General features: G+C 40.2%; 1 protein-coding gene across 3 annotated transcripts in view; it reads left to right on the forward strand.

Moving 5' to 3' along the window:
• The window catches only part of KDM1B (lysine demethylase 1B), a 40,492-nt gene extending 19,756 nt beyond the window's left edge, over positions 1–20,736 (forward strand). For 2 of the 3 annotated variants that reach the window (XM_090039272.1, XM_090039271.1), the window contains 10 exons: positions 1,460–1,597; positions 7,030–7,201; positions 8,552–8,679; positions 10,497–10,628; positions 11,705–11,779; positions 12,925–13,041; positions 13,755–13,880; positions 15,528–15,650; positions 16,196–16,348; positions 17,633–20,736. In XM_090039272.1, the coding sequence (XP_089895398.1) occupies positions 1,460–1,597; positions 7,030–7,201; positions 8,552–8,679; positions 10,497–10,628; positions 11,705–11,779; positions 12,925–13,041; positions 13,755–13,880; positions 15,528–15,650; positions 16,196–16,348; positions 17,633–17,716 (1,248 nt within the window). In that variant the 3' untranslated portion in view covers positions 17,717–20,736. Of the gene's footprint in view, positions 1–1,459; positions 1,598–7,029; positions 7,202–8,551; positions 8,680–10,496; positions 10,629–11,704; positions 11,780–12,924; positions 13,042–13,754; positions 13,881–15,527; positions 15,651–16,195; positions 16,349–17,047; positions 17,072–17,632 lie in introns of all 3 variants that reach the window. The other variant, XM_090039273.1, reaches the window with a different exon arrangement.
• The last annotated feature ends 440 nt before the right edge of the window (positions 20,737–21,176 follow it).

Raw genomic sequence — 21,176 nt, forward strand, 5'->3', positions numbered from 1 at the left:
TGGTCTCACCAGTGCTGAGTAGAGCAAAAGAATCACCGTATTGGTTTGGCTGGAGATGCATCGATTGATGCACGGCAGAGTATTATTTGCTCTACTGGCTACAGCATTGCACTGCTGGCTTATGTTCATACTGTGGTCTATTATTACCCCCAGGTCCCTTTCATTCAGGTGCTGGGGGGGGGCAAAATCCCTGCTGCCCCGTGCTGTGCAAGCACCCAGAGTTCCCCAGTTGCTGCTTCTGCAGTCAGTGAGTGCGGGGCTTTTTTTTTTTTTATTTAAGTGCTGGAATTAGGCTGGGGCCAGGCAGGGCAGCCATAAGGCTTCTCCCGTGGCTTCTCTGGCTGTGCCTGCCCCAATGAGGGGAGCAGGGGAGGCTATGCCCTACTGCTGCTTGCCCAACCAGTGCTGGGAGTAGGGGGTGATGTAGGCACGGCTCGCTCTGAGAGGAAGGGGGTAAGCAGCAGCAGGGAATAGCCTCCGCTCCCAGCACTGCTGCACCTACGTCAGCAGGGGCTCTTTCCTGTCACTGCTTGCCAGCTGGTGCGGAGCACACAATGGCACTGGGAGTGGGCGCTGTGCCCTGCTACCACTTGTACCATTATGCCCGGAGGAAGCTGCACCTGCATCCCACCCTCCCTGCCCCAGCTGGGCAAGTGGCAGCAGGGCAGAGCCCCCACTCCCAGCACTGCCATGCCTACATCCTGCATCCCCCTGCCCCTCTTCTCAAGTAACATGCCCCCTCCCCAGCCCTGGCTTGACCGCTTCGAATCAATTTGGATACTTTGAATCAATTTGGAGCTTTTACTTGGTCTCCCAATTCAATTTGATTCAGATTCAGAGATTCAGTTCCTGAATTGGGCCGAATCTCCTCCAAATCGAATCAGCTTTGCATAGCCCTACTGTTCACTACGACTCTCTGGGTTCTATCCTGCAGCCAGTTTCTCACAAGAAAACCACTCTCTTTCTAGTCTCTCAGTTTTGACCCTCAAAGGGAATTTATAGAACACCTTTTATAGATGACCCTATGAATTTCACTTCATCAACCTACTGGATACAAAAAATCATGGACCAAATATATAGGCATTGTATTTATGATAACCTGCCTAACATCTGACTCCCCAAGTATCTTTCCACTATTTACCAGCTACATCCATTCCCCTCCCATCCCTTCTGCCCACCACCTGTCTCTCACCCATTGACTCTTATTTACATTGTCACTGACTGGCTTTCTTGCATGCATATGAGCCCTGGCTCCTTTACTATTCATTCCATCTAGGAAGAACACACAGCAACCACAGGTGCTTCCTCAGCCTGACAAAGGGTGTTTGTGCCCAAAAGCTTGCAACGAAGAATTTTTTCCAAGTATTTGAATTGGTCTAAGAAAAGATATTAGACTCACCCAAAGAACCTCATCTGTGTTCTTTCTTCAGCAACTTCTTGCATTACATTTGTGTTACAGGTCATCATACTAGAAGCTAAAGAGAGAATCGGTGGGCGAGTGTGGGATGATAAAACTTTCAAAGGAATCACTGTTGGAAGGGGAGCACAGATTGTCAATGGATGTGTCAACAACCCAGTAGCACTAATGTGTGAGCAAGTGAGTTCCCTGCAGTGCTTATGCATTACTGTTAATGAAAAATGTTACCAATAAAAAGGCCTGTTAGCATGCAGATACATAAGCACCATTGCTCATGCTCTGCATGAGTTAATGTTTTCTGGATGTCAAGGAGTTTCTTTCCAACATCTGAGTTGGTAGGTTTATATGCTTTTATGACAAGAGCAGTCAATTACTGTCCAGCTTGATTCAAGAGAGAAGATGAAGATATAATTAGCTTACAGAAGTTACATTCACAGTATCTTTAGTTTGTCTCATAGATAAACCAAGGCCCTGTACAAAAGTTATACTTCTTGCATGTTAAGCCTGCATAAAGTGTTTTGCAGCTGTAATAGAACAGACATTCATGGTGTTATCAGACTTTAATATTAGAGTTTAGGTAGTGGCACTGAATTCATGAATGTTTGAACAAGAATAGTCTGTTCTCTGAAGAGAGCGTTATTGAGCACAGTGATTTGCAATTTCAAGTATGTAACAAAGAACAGAAAAACTTTGCTTAAGCTAACACACAGCAACAGCACACAACTTAGACACAACCGAAACTTTGCATAAGTCTTACATAGTCCTGATGACAGAGCATGTAGCTAGGCATTTAGAAGTTTCTCTGGGGGACCATAGGTCAGGGTCTTCTTAGCTGGTGATGGCAGTCCTACAGGCCTCATCTTTGCTGTGTTTTTATTGGGATCTGCACCACCTTCTCCTGTTTGGATCCCTCACATATCCCATGTCTCAAAACTCATGCATACAGCATCACTCTCTCTTGCCTCTTCTCGGGTATTCCAGTCTCTCACCCCTTACAGGTTCTACATGTAAATGTAGGTCCCTGCTTTTCTATGTCACATCAGCATGTTTAAGGAGTCTGGCCCCTTTCCTGCTACCTCAGGTTATGCATGTAGCTTTAGAATCAGTTAAAGGGCCAGAGAATGTTATGACTTTGCCAGGTCTTTGCCAATACTCCTCTCCTTGTTGGCCCTCTAAGAGGAGCTATCACTATCATTTTTAGGTTTGGGTGTGGTAGAGGGTTGAGGCCTAGCCAGCTCATTGCGTAGTGCAGGAGTGGTCAGAGTTACTCGCTCTGGGAGCCACATACAATCCTCCACTGAAGCTACAGAGCGGTTGGGGGGGCTCTGAGAACCGCTTTAATTAAAGCACCCGGAGCATCACATGTATTCAGGCATCCCATGCTTCAGAATGGTGGCAGGGGTGCTTTAACTAAAGCTTGTTTGATGAGCTTTAGTTAAAATGCTCCTGCTGCCATTTTGAAATGTGGGGACACTGAATACATGTGATGCGGAAGCTGCTGGAGCATGCTAATTAGCACACTCCAGCAGACTCAATTAATTGAGTCTACTCTGTTGCTAATTAAAACATGTCAGAGCAGAGGTCTGTCCCGTGTATAGCTGCCCTTAGTTGCAAGGAGTGGACACTCATTTACCTACTTCGCATGTTAGGGGCCCATTTTGAGGGCATTCCCTTTTTAACAACATACACAATGGGACAGCTTCCTTTGGGTATTCCTTGATAAGAAATCTCTTTCGAACCCTGTCAGTTGTACAAAGAACTTTAAAGTCAAAGAATTTTAAAGAGGTACTGTCTGTGGGAGCAATTTACTGCTGAAATCTTCCTTTTTGTTAAGATAGTTTCTAAGAAACAAACTATAGTCTTATTTGCTCCCTAAAGACATTTCTCACCTTTTCTATTGATACTCATCCTCTTTTAGCAACAGTTTTTGGCTGTTAGAGGGGGTTTACAGAGAAGACTTTTTAGCTCCAATTACTATAGCTGCTTCACCTTTGTTAATAACAGCACATTTCAGTTTACAAACACGTGTTAGTATAATCAATCAAAGCTCCCAATGTTGTTAGGGCCTGTGACCCTAAACATTCCACAGGGGTCATTTAACACTTACAAACTTGCCTGAACAATGAGTAGAACCTAGTAAAATGTTTAATACCTCTGTAATGGGAACTTGGGATAGTTTACCGTTAAATCCTTCTGCAGCAAAAAAGCCTGTGGTCTTTCAGTTTCTAGCTTTTCCTTCTCATATCGCTTCATTTGTGAGAAGGGTACTACTGATTCATTTTTTATTAAACCCCTTCATATTTTTCTCCTTGCTTGTTTCCAGCAGAAGGGTTGCTCACAATTGAAAATGAGCTACTCCCATCAATTAACATTGTGTGATTCCCCAGTCCTTTTTTTTCTTCATGTTTTTCCAGCCTTTCTCAGCAACTCAGCAGTTATGTCTTTTTACTTTTATACTGCAGGATTCTACACTACACTTACACCCTGAGGGAATCAACCAGCTTTGCCTTTTCTCCCCCTCCTGGTTACCCTTTAGAATCTGCTGCTCCATCTTTAGCGCTCTCCATAACATCCCGGAGCGGGAGTTCCGGTGCTGTGCCTTCTAAGCACATGCACATGCCGCCAAGAAACTGCACTGATGAAACTCCAGCACTGCTGTCTGCCCATTTTTTAACTAATGTCACAGGCTTACTCTTTACATCTGGGGGAAGGACTGTGAAAGCCTTTGGTTTTATACGTTCCTGACACCAATCTTGACTTGACACCATTCCCATCCCCTGGAATGAACAACTCTAATACAAAAGGCTTATCTGACTGTGGATAAGCTGAAGCAGGGATTTGAATTAACCCTTCCTTTCATCTCTTCCCTTAATAGGGTGTGTGGAGGAGGTCTTTTAAATATTGAACCCCATCTATCATCCTCATGATTATAATCAGAATGATACAAATCAGAGCCATCGTTATCATCATTCACATTTACATGCTGCCTTATTTCACAATTACTGTCATCTCTGGGCTCCTGCTTTGGCCCTCTTAGCCCCTCAGCTACCAACAGTGCCCCTTCTATTTCCACCTTCATGGTGGCTACACTTCCTTGTGAAATGCTCAGCTTTTTGTCCTAACGCTTTGATCTTCCACTTACAAGCACTGTGATCTGCAGGCTTGTTCGGCTGTGCATCCTTGATAACATGTATCCTTTGACAACATTCCCTGCAACACCTCTATCTGGGTTTTTTAATTCTTTCTCTCAAGCTGGTCTACAATTTTAATTCTCCAAAGGCTGATTCTTTTCTTTCTCCTGAATTAATCCTCAGGCTACTGTAGACAATAAACCTTGAATGGCTACCCACTTTTTAGCTTTTTTATTTGAACATAAATTCCTTTTTGAAGCCACCCAAGAGGACTAGTCACACACATGCACAGATGCGTTGAGTTTACAGAATGCATCCTTATTTCAAAAACCTGGAGTGATTTTTGCCTACCACTTACTTCTCTGGCATTGGCAGGTTTCTGACCCTTTCATTTGCTCTGACAGCTCCTAAAGCTGCTGCATCAAGCTAATCTAAAAAGGGGGGAGCTCCTGAATTCCAACTTTAATCTGAGCTCCCTCCCTGCAAAAGTTTAAGTGAATAAACATCCTAGCCCCCAAAACAGATTTTGCAATCCTGAACAGCTGTCACTTCAAGCAGCTTCCAATTTTTAAGTTCGGTGTTCAACAAATTTTGTAAGTGCTATACACAATAAAATATCTCAATCCAAATGAATTCAGTAGGCTTGTCCAGGGACATCAAAATCTGTTACCAGACTTTATTAGGTTTTAGGTAGTGGTGCTGATTCATGAATGCTTGAACAAGGATAGTCTGAAGAAACTGAAGAAAGTTGACCACAGCAATTTGCAATTTCAAGTATGCCACAAAGGATAACAGAAAAGCTTTGCCTAAGCTAACACACCACAAAATAAGACACAGCAACAGCATACAATTTAGACACAACAGAAACTTTCCATAAGTTTTATGTAGTCCAGAAGACAGAATCTGCAGCTAGGCATTCAGAAGTTTCTCTGGTGAGCTACAGGTCAGGTCTTAGCTGGTGAGGGCAGTTCCACAGGCCTCATCTTTGCTTGCGCTTTTATAGGGATCTCCCACTTGGGTCCCTCATGTATCCCATGTCCCTCATGAGTCTCATGCATTCAGCATTGGTGCCTCTTTTCGGGTATTCTAGTCTCTTACCCTTTACAGGTTCTACATGTAAACGTAGCTAGCTCCCTGCTTTCATATGTTGCATCTCAGAGTGTTTAAGCAGTCTGGCCCCTTCCCTGCTAGCTTAGGTCATGCACATAGCTTCAGAATCAGACTCCTTGGTTGGAGAAAGGCTAAGGGACATCACCCTGACAGAAACATGCCTTCACTGAGGTATTGGTCATTAGCAGTTCTTATCTGTTGCTCTCTGGCAGCTACAGGCATTGAGGCACTGAATGTCTGGACTCGGTCTGGCCTTTGGATTCCCTCTCAATTGTCTAAAGCAGGGGTGGGAGGTCTTGGGCAGCCACCACTTCTCCATACTTTTGCCTAGGCCAAGACATGTTGAAGGTCTTGGTATGATGGTTTAGGACTCTGTATAAGCAGATTCATCAGGTACCTAACTAGATCTCTTGTGCGTACACCATGATCCAGAGGATCGATGGTTGCCTACTATATTCTGAAGTGACATGCATCTCAGAGTCTCACAAGTTTCATGAGACTCACACAAAGTAATGGGTTTAAGTTGCAACAAGGGAAATACAGGTTAGACATGGGGTAAAACTTTTTAAGTGTAAGGATGTTTAAGCAGTAGTTTAAATTAACTAGGGAAACTGGAATCTCCATTGTTGCGTATTTTTAGAGCAGGTTAAAAATAGATCTGTCAGAAGTGGTTTTGTAGAATTGAACCTGCCTTTGGGCAGGGGATGGACTGATGACCTCAGGGTTCCTTCCAGCTCTGTTCTCCACGAGTCTAAGATATATGGAGAGAAAGGGGAAATTCTGGGGTATGTTCCCAAGTAGGCAACTGTGGATTAGATAGCATTTGTTCTGTTTCTTCAGATATCTGTTCCAGAATTTCAAGGACTGTTCTAAGCCATCAGTGGCCAGTATTGTATTAATTTTTGCAAAACCTGGAAAACCAGAAGGGAGAAATGGACTACTCATTTAGACTAGTTAGCAGATCTAGAAGTATAGAGTGAGCAGAGGAGGACACAGTCCTTAGAGGAAGGATTGAGGGTGAGATTGCAGCGAGTCCCTGAAATGCACAAGGATAGGTGGATAGCATACTGGGAGAGGAGACAGGGATATGAGGAATCCCTGGTATATGCCTTGAGTCTGGTCAACTAGAAAAACAAATTTGTCCCATTCTAAGCTTTACCATGTTCTAACTCTTTGAAAATCAAATTAATATCATTTTAAGAGCATGAGAATCAGGATTAATCTGACCAGTTACTTAAAATGTGAAAAAAATTTTAGTAACATAATCTTACTTTTAAAAAATTCCCCTTATTTTTAAATGTTTTTTACCAAGTTAGACAATGAGGTTGTTCCCATAGATGTTTTATTATTATTTTTAAACTTCTTTTGAAGCTTGGCATTAAAATGCACAGACTTGGGGAGAGATGTGATTTGATCCAGGAAGGTGGACGAATAACTGATCCCACTATAGATAAGCGCATGGACTTCCATTTCAATGCCATTTTGGATGTTGTCTCTGAGTGGAGAAAAGATAAGAGCCAGCATCAAGATGTCCCTCTTGGTGGTAAGTAGGAGTTGTAGTTTTGCACCAGAGATTTGAGACATATATTTATATCCATCAGAAGGTGGAGGTTGGTTTTTACTTTATATGTATTCTGAGCATTCTTAAATGTTTGCATGCAGGGGCAGATTGGGCTGGGGGTGGTTGCACCCCACTTTAAGCTGTGTGGCTCTTAGCTTACCAGGTTGTCAGTGTGTCTCCAGAACCTAGGGGGTGGTAGCCACTGCTGCTTGTTCCCCCTTTCCCCATTTTTTCCTGGTCACTGAATTCAGTGGTGGGAAAGGGGATGGATGGAAGAGCAAGTTCCAGCAGTGTTCATGGTCTGGGTTCTGGAGCCATGCCAACAAGCTGGTGAGCACAGAAAGCTCACTGCATATGTGCCACACAGACAAAAGGGTGTGTGGCCATACCCTCCTGCCCCTTCTGGATCTGCTAGTGTTTACATATATGGTAAATTTTAAATGTTTAGGGTGAAATCTTGGCTCCAGTGAAGCTGATGAGTGATTTGCCTTTGAATTTACAGAAGGCAGTATAATATACTTCCCCCCCATACCTCCAATATTGGGAGTTGGCAGTTATGTCACATCTCATTTGAAGTGCATCTTTTTTCCTGTGTAGGATCTTGGTTTTCATGATTTCATTTTTATCAGTTCACTGAACAAAATATACAGTAATCACCACTATTTTGTCTCTTAAATTGCCAAAACAGGCATGACTAGAGAGAGGATATTGGGTCAGCTGTAACTTTCCATTTTTTTTAATGAGTATACATTGAAAGAGTTTGATCCAAAGCCCTCTGAAATCACTGGAGAGAAACCTTCTGGCTTCAGTGAGCTTGGGTCAAATCCAAATTCTTTCAGATCTTTTCTGTTAAAATTAGGCAGGATTCTATACAAGGTGACATTCAGAGTATTATTCATGAGTTTTGGGTTAAAACCCCCCCCAACTTTTGGATGAATTGAACATGCCTGAAAATTCCACCATGACAGTATTCACTACACATAGCAGCTAAACAGTAAATTTTTCTTCCGTCTATTTGAAGTGTTGGGGTTTTTTTGGCTTCCATTTTCATGAATGTTTTGCCTGAGCCTAGACACTGCTATCTGATGTCTTTTTGAGGAAGATGTTTCAATGGGAAATATTCAAAGCCTTATCTGCAGTGAGGGGAAAAATTAATCCCAGCCAAAGTTAGGGTTTCATCTAATTACATATGAAAGATGTTTAGATTTTCCATTACAGAGGAAATACATATGGATGAGTATTAATAACAAATGTAGAAATTCTGAGATTGTGAGAGTACCGATCTCTAATAGTTTAGTTTTACTATTTTATTTTCAATGTTTTTCTATACAGAGAAGATACAGGAGATCTACAAAGCCTTTATTCAGGAGTCTGGTATCCAGTTCAGTGAGCTGGAGGAAAAGGTACTACAGTTCCATCTCAGTAACCTGGAATATGCCTGTGGCAGCAACCTCTCTCTGGTAAGCTTTGTGAATGTGCCACTGGAGTATTTTCATTTTGAGCCTTTTGAAATCAATGGTTGCTACAATCAAATTCATGAAACTGATTCCTTAAATAAGTTTTGCTAGGCGTTTTTATTGCAAACTCCTCTGTTCCTAACAAGATTTGACTCAAGACATTTGTGCTCTGTATACCCAGATATTTACTGCATACTTGAGCTCTGCATACCAGTTTTGATTCTGTTGTGCTGGCAGTGTTGCGTATATATTTACATGCACCATTTTACCTACCCTAGCCAGGTTTTTTTTCTTGCTGTATGCTAAACCAGTGGAAGGGCTACATTTTAAACACCTTTAGCATGTATGAACACCAGAACATTCCTCAGTAAGTTGGGGAATGAATGTCTCTGTAGTCTTTTAGCTGGGTGGTAATGCTTAAACACCCTTATTTCCATTTGGCTGTCTAACAGTGTAACTAACATCAAATATCTTTGTTAGATATGAATATAGTCTTATTTTCAGTTTTGACAAAAGAAGTAATAGACTATATGGTGGCAGGTAACAGAACAAGGATCAATGGTCTGAAGTTGCAGCAAGGGAAGTTTAGATAAGATATTAGGAAAAACTTTCTTACTGGAGCTAGTGACAGACATTACACACAAACTGGTTTAAGTGATCAGAAACTGGTTTAAACCTGTAACAGAACAGATGTTCAGTGCACATAAACCAGTTTGAAAATGGCTGAAACTGGTTTGAGATAAACCTGGTTGAATGCAATATTAGACTTAACTGATTTGACTCAAACTGAGTTTATGCAATGTCTGTCCCAGACCCCTTGCTGGTTTAAATTAAATCAGACACCCCCAGCATGTTCTCTAGGCTGGGCAGGGCTTTCTGCTCCACTGCAGGGCTGGCTCCGCCTCTCTGCTCCCTGGCTGGAGCTCTGGCAGTCTCTGCAAGTGTCTGCCTGGCTTCTGCTCTCCCCCTCCCACACTCTCTGCTAAGCAGGCATTTCCCCATCTCTCACAGACACCTCTCAGCATTGAGCTGTGGCACACAGGACAAAGGCAGAACCAGCAGGTAGCTGGTAATGTCCCTCTGCTGTTTTCTTAATGGGGTGATAAACACTGAGTAGGGCCTGGCCATGCCCCCCTCAGTTTAGCTCTGTGGAAGGGAAGGGAGGTCTGCTGTAGCACCCCCCGGCTTCTAGTCTGAGTCACTGCAGGCATGTGTCCGCATTTCTGGGATGTCTGCCTGGTTACAGACTGGTTTAACTTAGCCAGATTAGACTAACCTGCGAAGATTGAATCGATTCAGGCTCATGCTTTTTAAATGTCTGTCCCTGGCTTAGGGGGGTAGTAAAACACAGGAACAAGTTACTCAGGGAGGTTGTATACTCTCCATCCTTGGAGATTTTAAGACCTGGATAGATAAAGCCTTAGTTGGGATGACTAGTTGGGATGGTCCTGCTTTGAGCAGGGGGTTGGACCAGATGAACCTCCTGATGTCCCTTCCAACCCTAATTTTCTATGATTCTATGAATAAGTATCCTGCATGTAACTACATACATTTCTCTCAGTTCTCTTCTTGCTTTGTGCTAAACAGTGTTCTGAGTAGGCTCTCCTGGGAACTTTTAACCCCATATTTGCCATTTTTTTCTAATTAGAACTTTTTCAATATTTTTGCCTCAGTAAAATTAAAGAATTTGTTTGTTTTTGTTCATGTTATCATGTACTAAGTTGCTCTGAGAACCAAAGTAGCTCCTTCTAAATTGCAAGACTTGTAAATGTGCTGTGTCTTTGTATTTGAAGAGACAGCTGAGCATGTTCTGTCCACAGGTATCTGCACGCTCATGGGACCACAATGAATTTTTTGCCCAGTTTGCTGGAGATCACACTCTTTTAACGGTGGGATACTCTACTGTGTTAGATAAACTGGCTGAAGGTGTGGACATTCGGCTTAATTTTCCGGTGAGTTGTAAAACATCAATGCAGTGTCAGGTCTGACTTGTTTTGAATCATCTCTCCGTGTTCCTTTTGAATGGAAAAATCTGAGTTTGAAATTAATTTAACTTGTTTAACAATGTGAGAGAGGAAAGGGGAGGCTTTGGGGCTTTTTAAATAGTTTCTTAATGCTTCAGCCTTATTTAGATTTAATAAATATTCTTGTCATCTCAGATGTTAGCAAATGAATCTGCACAACAAACCTAGGATTCTGAAAATGAGGCTGTATCTCAGTATTGTAAGGGTATAGTCCAAAGTTTATGACCAACCTAATCATACTGCTTAGCACATACAGAATTCAGATCTGCATAATAATGAAAAAATCAGTTCCTATAGTTAGCTTGGAGCTAAAATAATGATTTTTTTTTTATTTGTATTGGGCAAGCTCTTCTCTTTAGTCATGAAGTCTCTGTAGGTCTACACATGCACTTTACTGCAGAGTAGACTAACTCTGCAATAAAGTGTCACTGTCTACACATGTGCCATTATTAGTGGGTAGTAAATTAATTAACTCTGCTATAAGAAATATACTGTCTGGGACAGTACTATCTTATGGCAGAGTAATTTACTGCCCTGAAACACATATGTGGATGCTGACCGCGGGTATAAATTGTGCCCAGACAGGCCAGCTGGGTAGGGGCTTGCTCCACCCTGTTTCAAATTGCTGCTGTCCTTGGCACATGTGTAAGTGCTGTGCCCAGGAGCAGTTTCCTCCAGCTCAAATCATATTAATTACATGTGTAGATGCACCATGTGTATACCATTTCTGGGAGTTCAGGGATAATTTTTAATAATTATTATACCAATACCATTCTGTTTAGATTATGAGGAGTTGGTTTATTTGAACTGTGATCTTTTGTTTCAGGTTGTATAGTGACTGGTCTTTACATCATAAAATATGCTCTCTCATTATTCATTGTTTCTTGTAAATGGTGCCTTTCTACTTCAAATTCGTAGACTGTGCACCATATACTTATGTGAATGTATATTGTATTGTTCCATTAGGTTTGATATATTGTTTTTTCACTTTTATTGTTAAACAGGTATGCAACATTGACTATTCTGGAGAAGAAGTCCAGGTTACAACAACAGATGGAACTATGTGGGCAGCGCAAAAGGTAGCCAATGCCAGGAGTTTGCATGGACTTAGGTCATTGGTTTTGTGTTTTTAAGAATCTAACCAAAACAAACTGAAGGAGATTTGGAAATCCTAATTATTCATTGAGCCTTATTTGGTTGATACTGTGATTTGTTTCTCACTGAATAGGTTTAAGTTTTGAATGCTAATTGATTAATGCTATGGGTGCTCAACCCCCAGCCCACAGACCTGATTTGGCTTGTGGAGCTGTGTCATCTGGCCTGCTGGACTTCCTAACACGTTTGAAATTTGGTGGCAGGGGAATGGTGGCAGCATAAATTGCTGCTCCCCTGCTGCCAAATTTCTGGACCCATGGGGAATTTGGTGAGCTGGATAGCATGGCCATGTCTGCTAGATCAGACCCAGCCAAATCCAGGTAGGGTAGGACCCAATTCCATGCACCAGCCTTTGAGGGATCCAGCCTGTGGTCTGGCCTACAGGGCTGAAAAGTTGGGTACCACTGATGTACACGATCAGAATCAGTTAATTTGAATTCATGATTTTTTTTAATCACCTGAATTTTGCAAGTAAGTGAAACCAACAGAGACTTTTTTTTTTTTTTTGAAAAAAGGAGAAGAAAAGAGGTCCAGGAATGGTGTTTCTTTTGTCATTTCTTTTGATACCTGTTTTAATTATGGTATTTTATAATATACAAAAAGCATAGCAGGTTTATTTAGTTTTAGAAAAGTATTTTTAAGGGTGCCAAACCAAGGACTCATAAAAGCAATATTAGAAAACCAAAGGGAAAACCAAACTGCTTGCTTTGAGGTGGCAGCTGTAAAGGTATGGATCACTAGGTTCTGTATGCTCTGCTCTCCTGAAACACTCCTGCCAGAACTGGGACAGGAGACTGGAGGCTCTTTGCCTCTACAGGAACCAAGAGACCCTGAAACTCTAAGACCGGAGGCCTAGTTTCATTCCCCAACCCCCAAGCGCTCTGGGTAGCAGCTGCATACCAGGACAATGCCGGCAGTGCAGCTGTTCATCTGTTCCCATCCTCAGTTGTCCTGTCAGTACTATTCTCTCTGAAACAATAATACTAGGTATTAACCTAGATGTTGTTAGTCTAAATTATTGTGTTTGGCTTTTACTATTTTGTGATCATGGTTCTTTATTATCCCACAGGTTTTAGTTACTGTACCACTAGTGCTTCTTCAAAAAAACACTATTCAGTTTAATCCTCCACTACCAGAGAAAAAAATTAAAGCCATTAACGGTTTAGGAGCAGGAGTCATTGAGAAGGTACGTAATTAAGATTACTTTGGAGTTGTGTGAAAATCAACATTGAGCTTTGGGACTTTTACGGTTATAATGTTTCCTGTGTTTGCTGTTATTTTCCTGGGTTTGATTTGTATGCAGTAGCTTAAACCTGTAGTATGCTTGGGCTTTGGATTTTGTACCTTGCAAAGAAGTTAGAAATATGGGGAAAGCATCATGCTGAGGCAAGACCCTATTACTATTATGAAAATAGAGGAAAGAACATTTTAAAATTTGCTTTCATGAGCTTTTTTTACCCTGCACAACTGTGCCTTTTAAACAGAAGAGCAAAATGGTGTTTTGAATCCTATTTTTATTTTCATGTCCTTTCTTTTTGGACCTGGTCTTGTAAATAAATTATTTTTACACACAATCACTTCCAGCTTTCAAGCATTTATGCTTGTTTTAAAACAAAATTTGAGTTTTTCTGTGGTTATAAAAATTGACTGTTACCTTTACTCTGTTTGTTTTTTTGTGGTTTGGGAAATAAGTTTTATTCCATTTTTTCTTTTGAACAGAAAGATTCAAGTACTTTATCCTAAGACCCTTCTACTATAGTTTGGGTACCTGACACTGATGGAAGATGAGGGAAAGTGAACTGAAAGAATGTGTGTTTATTTAAAATAAAGACAAGTTGGCAAGCTGTGGATTTTGTAATATGAATTTCTCTGACTTGGTTTCTCTTTATCTCTTGTTAGATTGCTTTACAGTTTCCTTACAGATTTTGGGACAGCAAAATTCAAGGAGCTGATTTTTTTGGACACGTTCCACCTAATTCCAGCCAACGTGGACTATTTAGTGTCTTTTATGACATGGATCCACAGGTACTATGTGTTATAAATGTCAATATAGCCTTTTAAAGTTTGAAATCGAAGTCCAAAAATTACAATTCTGGAGAATGGAAGTTTTCTTTCTGCTTCTTGGCTCTTAAAAAGTAGGACCAGAAATTTTCTGCAGGGAAAAAAATACAACTGTAAATTGATATTCTTTTTTTCAGTGTTGCTTTTTCCAGTTGTTTATTTTATCTACCTCTTTCTGGGTGATCTGAGAGGAGCCAGCCTGTGTTTCTCCTGCAGCAAAATTTAACCTGCTAGCTATGCCTTTCGAGTATAAATGAAGTACCGGATGTTTGGGGATTGTTATCTGGTTTAGGAGTGGACGTAGATTAAATGCCTCAGAAAGAAGAGAAGGAGAGCAGTATGAGGGAGCTATGGTAGTCTCTATTGCTACTGCTCCTTTCTTTTTGGAACTTCTGAGTATTACCAGACTTACTTGAATCCAAGACAAGGTGTTGACCAGGTTTTTCTCCCCAGTCAGTCATGGGGGAGAAGAGCGGGGAGCCTCATCTTAGATTTAGGTACCAGCCTGGTGCAGGCAGCAGCTCAGCAGTGTGGGGGAGAATGCAAGAGGACTATAGGGGAGATCACAAGTTGGGGTGGCAGGTGTATGGGAGAGGTCACATCGTTGCGGGGGGGGGATTGTCGAGACCTGCAGCATGTAGCTTGGGGGCAGTGCAGGGAAATGGTGCAGCCTTCCCCCCTGCCACAGGAGGGACACATAGTGCAGGGGATGAGGACGCTGTCCCATGGTTGCTTTCCCAACCACAGTGTTGGGCAGGGGGGACAAACTTAAGACTGTCATCCAATAATTAGATTCTAGACGTGGAAAATTCTAATACATTTTTAATTTTCCACAAATAGAATCTAATTATTGGGGAATCGTCTTATATTCGAAGTTGTCTGGAGTTCAGGTAAATATAGTAGCTGAATTTTGAAGTAGCAGAGGCAAGCAAGCCTCACTGTAGAGCAGTGGTCTCCAAAGTGGGGTGCGGGAAGAAAATATTAGAACTTCTATTTGTATTTATATAAATATACATATATTGGGGGTCCGTGCTCAACATTTTTTTACTGATAGGGGCACGCGAATATAAATATACATATATTGGGGGGGGGTGGTCAAAGACTTTTTACTGATAGGGGTGTGCGATCAAAAAAGCTTGGAGACCACTGCTGTAGAGCAAAGCATGTGGTCTGGTCCAAAGTCCACTAACGTCTATACAAAACTTTTAGTAGACTTTGGACTAGGTCTAGAATGACTAGAGTCCTTAATTAGGACTTTTTTGTTGCCCTTTAATGGTGGTGCTTTATCACTGAACTGGGAGACTGGTGTCTGACAGAGAATGTGAATGTAAGCACCTTACCACCATCTGAGTGTGGGTAAGCTGACAAATATATGGTGTCACTTAGCTCTTTTATAACTTCAGAATTAACATGTGCTCAGTATTGTCTTATTACTTGCTTTCAGTTCTTTCATACTGGAGTGCAAAAATTACAGAAAATAAATTTCCTTGGAGACCATAACTGCTTACATCCAAAAAAAAGTCTTTTTCCCCGAATAACTGTTGGAATTGTTTTTTCTCATACTCTTTATCATTTTGAAATTAATTTCAAGTAATAATCCCTTTATTTTAGGGAAAATACAGTGTTCTAATGTCAGTGGTTACTGGAGATGCTGTGATGACAATTAAGAATTTAGATGATAAACAAGTATTACAGCAATGCATGACTGTACTTCGAGAGCTGTTTAAGGAGCAGGTAAGAAAATCCTGTTTTCTGAAAGGAATGGACTTGTGAGAGACTTGAAAAGTAACCTGCAAAGAAAATTACATAGAAGAAAAAATATGTTAGTATCCTTTTTACCTCCCCAATACCTCAAAAAACCCCAAACTCTTCTTTATATATCATAAAGATACAGGTACAAATCTTTCCTTTTTCCCTTTGCAAGTCACCTTCATAACTGCTAAATTAATTGTCAACTCTCGGACAAACACGTGGCCATCAAACACACTATTTGAACTCAGTTCTGGAGACTAAACTGAAATAAATGAAGGAAATAATTTCCCCGTTATGTCATTTTTTCTTGTCTACAAGTTTATATGTAACCTGTCTGTTCTAGATTATCCATACACTACTGCAAATGTTTGGTAATGCTTTAGTTAACATCCTCAGAGTGGCTGAAATAAGTAGTAGGTAGGGTTTCTAGCCCCTTAGCTTAGATGGCAGAAATTTTAATAAATCTGGCTGGCAGGGTCTTGGAGAACATGGATTCTTCTGCATTACTTATTTTCTTGATAATACAGGAAGTTCCTGATCCAGTAAAATTCTTTGTTACACGATGGAGCCAAGACCCCTGGACCCAGATGGCATACAGTTTTGTAAAGACAGGTGGCAGTGGGGAGGCTTATGACATTCTAGCTGAAGATGTACAAGGAAAAATCTTCTTTGCTGGTGAGGTAAATATCTTTATTGCTGTTACTAAAAAAATGTTCAATTAGTTTCTCATAAAGAGAACTTAACAGTGCTGGTTAGAACAAGACAAGATGGCCAAATGCTCTTTAAAGGGTGTTTATATAGTCCTGGCTATTTCAGTATAGGGCTAGTTTTCAGCAGGTGCTGCCAACTGTGGCAAACTGACGAGTGGGTAAATGCAGTGAGACCACACTCTACAGTTTTTATGAAATTAAGATATGAATGTCAGTTGCAGAAGTATTTTAATCTGTCTAGCTATGTGATTAGAACCTGTAGTCTGAGAGGCTGCACTAAAATTATACCTGCAGCAAGACAGAAAATAAGCAAAACTTGTATCAATGATTAATGCTTTCACAGCATGTTTTTCCAGTAAGGATGCACAGTATATGTTGTTGCACTCTACAGAAATAAAGAACAGTGAGCTTTATGCAAGACAAGGCCCTGAATCTGTCTGTATAGACGCATATTAAATAATTCGTTATCAGTGATAAAAGATTAGTGATGCATAGCAGTTCTCTCAAAAGAAACTTCTCAGTCCTGCTATTTTATTTTGGGCATGCTTTACTGGTCTTGCCCAGTTGCAATTTGAGCAATGTGGTCTGATTATATAAACTAGATAAAGCATGTACATGTTGTAGAGCAGGACAGATCCATATGCATATAAAATATCCATCTCCTTGCAGAACTGACTCACCACTTCTCCACTGGTGAGTAATGAAACTGAAGCAAACTCATGCTATTGATACCACTATGTATCCATATATATCTAGGCATAACCAACCTATTTTTGTAATGTTGAAAAGAATAGTCAGGAGTCAGACTTCAAAGCTTTAAAGCAGGGGCGGGTAGTTATTTTGGGCGGAGGGCCATTTACTGAGTTTTGGCAAGCTATTGAGGGCCGCATGACAGGTAGCCAGGGGCAGATAAATATTTATTTTCTAAATTTTTTAGGGGCTCTGCGGGCTGCATAGAATGGCCTGATGGCCATTTTGCCCACCCCTGCTTTAAAGGAACTTTGACAACTTCACTTTTTTGTCATCTTCCCTAAATTCATTAATTTGCTTTTGTAAGAAAAAAAGGCAAGCCTTTCTTCATTTACTCTCTTTAACCAGCTACTCAATAATGTGAGTACTAGCATCTCTTAGTAAAAACTCTATAAAAGCATATGTCACTTTTTTGTGCACTACATATAATTTTCTTTCAGATCAGAATTGTATGCTTCTTGTCCTAAAGGGCTTTCAGAAATTACGGTTTTTATTTCATTATAGGCCACAAACAGGCACTTTCCCCAGACCGTTACAGGAGCCTATTTGAGCGGCGTTCGAGAAGCAAGCAAAATAGCAGCATTTTGAATAGTGGCATTTTGTTTGTATAGATATTTTTTTATCATTTTCTGTGGGTAAGACTATCTTCAATTTTCCTATTTGCTACTTTGCTAAGTGGTACTTAAACAGTGTATGGTACCTGAAAATAAATTCATCTTTCTTCCTCTTTCTTTTCTCCCTTTTAAACCCTGAGGATGCAAGTACTTGTTTTCTTAACTAAAACATTTGTTATAACTTATTAGTCTGCACTAGCATTCAAGTCTCTGGCCTCTTTGGCCCTCAGAGATTTACTAACAACCTTCTAAGTGAACTGTTTTTTTCATGGTTCAACTCTTACTGTTGTAGAACAAAACTTCAGGTCAGGACAAGAGGGCTTTTAGTCACTATACAGTATTAAAACATGCTTGTAGACTTACAGGTGGGGATGATAGGACCCTTCAATTCATTTTCTTCTCAGGTATTCATACTCATTCCCAAGCACTTGAATAAACTGGCCAAATTGTGGAATGACAATGGTTATGAGTATAAGAAAGAACAAACTGAAATATCTCCCCACCTGCAACAAACAAAACCCCTCTTTTGCTATTTTTTCAGTGACCTTACTTTCTACCAGTCAGGTTTTAGAATCTGAAGTTTGTTCCTTTTAACTGCTGGAACAGTATACAGTGCAATTACAGGAGGGTTATTGGAGCTAAGATAATTTTTTAGAAGAAATAAAAATATGAAACTTTTTACATTACTGTAAAAATGTCTAAATTTTTTCCCTCCTACATATTCAGAGGAAAAATACCTTTAAAAGAATCCTCTTTACAATAGGGTTGAGATTTGCTCAGTGGAAGTAGAGTAGGGGGAAAAAGTTTTATAATTCTGTTGTTGTTTGAACAGTGAATCTCCAAATTCATTTGAGATGTGTAGATAAGTCATTTATATGTGTAATTATGAAAGCATAGCAAGGAATGAAAATGGGACTATAAGTTCAAATTTCTTAGTGGCTCATTCAGCTTTTGTATTTAAAAATAGGGAAAGATGAATGAGGTAAAATTCATGCTTTTTTATGAAGGGCTCAAAGAAGGTGGTTTGCACTTTGAAGTTTTTTTTTATTATTATTGAAAGTATTATTAAAGAAAGACTTGAGGGACTAACTCTGAAAGAAAAATATCTTTGATAGAAACTAGAGAAATGGGCAGGTGACTAATAGCATCCCCTAGAACAAAGTTTATATGGAAAATCATTTTAAAATTTACGCTCCCCTGCCCTGCCCCGCTCTCTCCCTGCAACTTTATTACTTTGGCTGCATATGATTCTAGAAAGGTAACAAGCACACAGTTTTCCTTGGTCTCAAGCACAGACTCTTTTATTTTTTAAAGGATGCTCTTTGTGCAACAGAGACTGAGGCTTTTAGTTGTATTGCTTATCTCCAAAAAGTTTTACCTTCAAAAAAGAAACCTGCTGAAGAAAAGCAAATTTTACTCTTCTTTAAAAAACTTATTCATTTTCTAGAGTAGATATTATGTTTAAATGTCTTTATTTAATCTTTAATTTACAAGGTTGAAGATGTTTATGTAATGAGACCTGTTTTTCAGATAAATATTTGTTTTTGCTTTTAAAACAGAGTAAGATGATGATTGAAAAAGTGTAATTGTTCATATTTCTTTCTGCTCTACACAAATGCTAATATTTACATTTCTAATATATTCCAAGTAATAAATTGTAATTTAAGGGTTACAAGAAACAAGGTGTGAAATTCTCTGCTGATAGAAGAAACGGTAATTGAAGTTCAGATTTTGCTTTTGGTAATCGTTGTTACTTTGATATTCCACACTTTGTAGACCAATTAATAATGTAACTGGAAAGATTTCAATGGGAGATGAAAACTTTATATGTGGGCAATAGTGAAGCTTTCTTCTTCCCTCGAAATTTTCTGTACAAGAGAAAAAATGTTACTGGAATGCATCTTAGAAATTTAGCTAAATAAGAGAATCTTTATTAGAAACCTGTAACGTTAATTCTATTCACAGCTTGCTTCATCAGGCCTTATCCAAGCTTCAGTCTGCTTTATAAATGGCAGTATTAACTGAAAGGTCAAGCTCTAAAGCAGCACTTTCCAACCTTTTGCCTTAGTATGGTCCGTCCCCCACCCCCCAGTGCCCCTCACCTCCCACCCACAACCTCCCGCACCCCATGTGCTCCTCATTTGCAACCTGCAGCCCCCTGCTCCCCGCAGCCCTGCCAGAGGGAGCCCCCAGTTGTCAGGGCTACAGGGCCAGGACCAAATCCTGGGCACATGTACATGATGCTCCCTGCCTGATGATCATCCTCCTTCCGTTCCTCCCAGTCCCTTGAGGGGCTGATCACAATCTGTGATCGTCTTTTCAACCCCATTTGTTACTGTTGTTGCCTCAAGGTTGGGAACTGCTGCTTTAAAATCTCATTTCAGTAGTGCATTCCAATTCAACATTTAGTTTTCAGCATGTGTCTTACACTAGGATTTAAACATTTTAGCATACATAGTGATACTTTGCTGAAAAACAAGCATGGGCATAAGCAAATTCTTTGTTAACTTGGGCCTTAGTTAGTTAGCAAGCACTTTTTATAGCATTAAGACAAGTGATGGGTAATAAATGCACAAACATATGGTATATTATTACTTTGATGTCAAGGCATTTAAATTATATTGTGCTGCACCTAAGTGGAGAAAGTAAGCATTTTAATTTATATTCATTCAATCTTCAAAAAAAAAAAAAAAAAAAAAAAGTCAGGCTGGTTCTGAGGCTTCACTCTTAATTACTGTTCCCAAAGATCTTTTCCTTTCACAGCTGTGTCAAATTTAATTTTAGGCATGTCAGTTTTTTATCTGTATGTACAATTTAGTCCCTGTAGATGAACAACTAGGGAAAGTTGGGGTTTGGCTTTTTTTTGTTGTTGTTTTTTAATAAGCTTGTATAAAATATTACCAAAATGTTTGAATGCAGAGCATGATCTGTTATACTTCAGCTCTCCTGTGTGACTGGTATGGTATGATGTCAGAATAAACTGGAAAGTGTCCATTTGGGTGTTGCTTGTTTTCTGAACAAAAGTTAAATCTACATTTCTTCCCTTTTATTTTAATAAATGAACTGACAAAGCTACTATGTGCTATACTGCCTGCCTAGAGGTAAATTTTGTTTCATTTGTTGTATTGCCTGTATGTAATTCAGTTGCTGCTTGCTCTGCCACTGTGGATTTGCAAGCCCAACAGGGATTGCAAATGGGAAATGTAGAAGTGGGGTTAAGGCAGCCACCTTGGGTGTGGACCCTCTAATGGGGGGGGGGGCTTGCACAGGTGAAAAACAAGCATGGGCATAAGCAAATTCTTTGTTAACTTGAAGAGCCCCATAGACTATATCGGTCAGTGGGTTTTCTAGACTTCAAGAAGCCCTGTGGGGCCAGATGTTTGACATCCCTGCTATCCTATTAGATCTTCTAGAGATAATGCATTTAATTTTGG

Source organism: Crocodylus siamensis, chromosome 3 (assembly GCF_052110815.1).
Source record: "Crocodylus siamensis isolate JL-2025a chromosome 3, ASM5211081v1, whole genome shotgun sequence".
NCBI classification, from domain to species: Eukaryota; Metazoa; Chordata; order Crocodylia; family Crocodylidae; genus Crocodylus; species Crocodylus siamensis.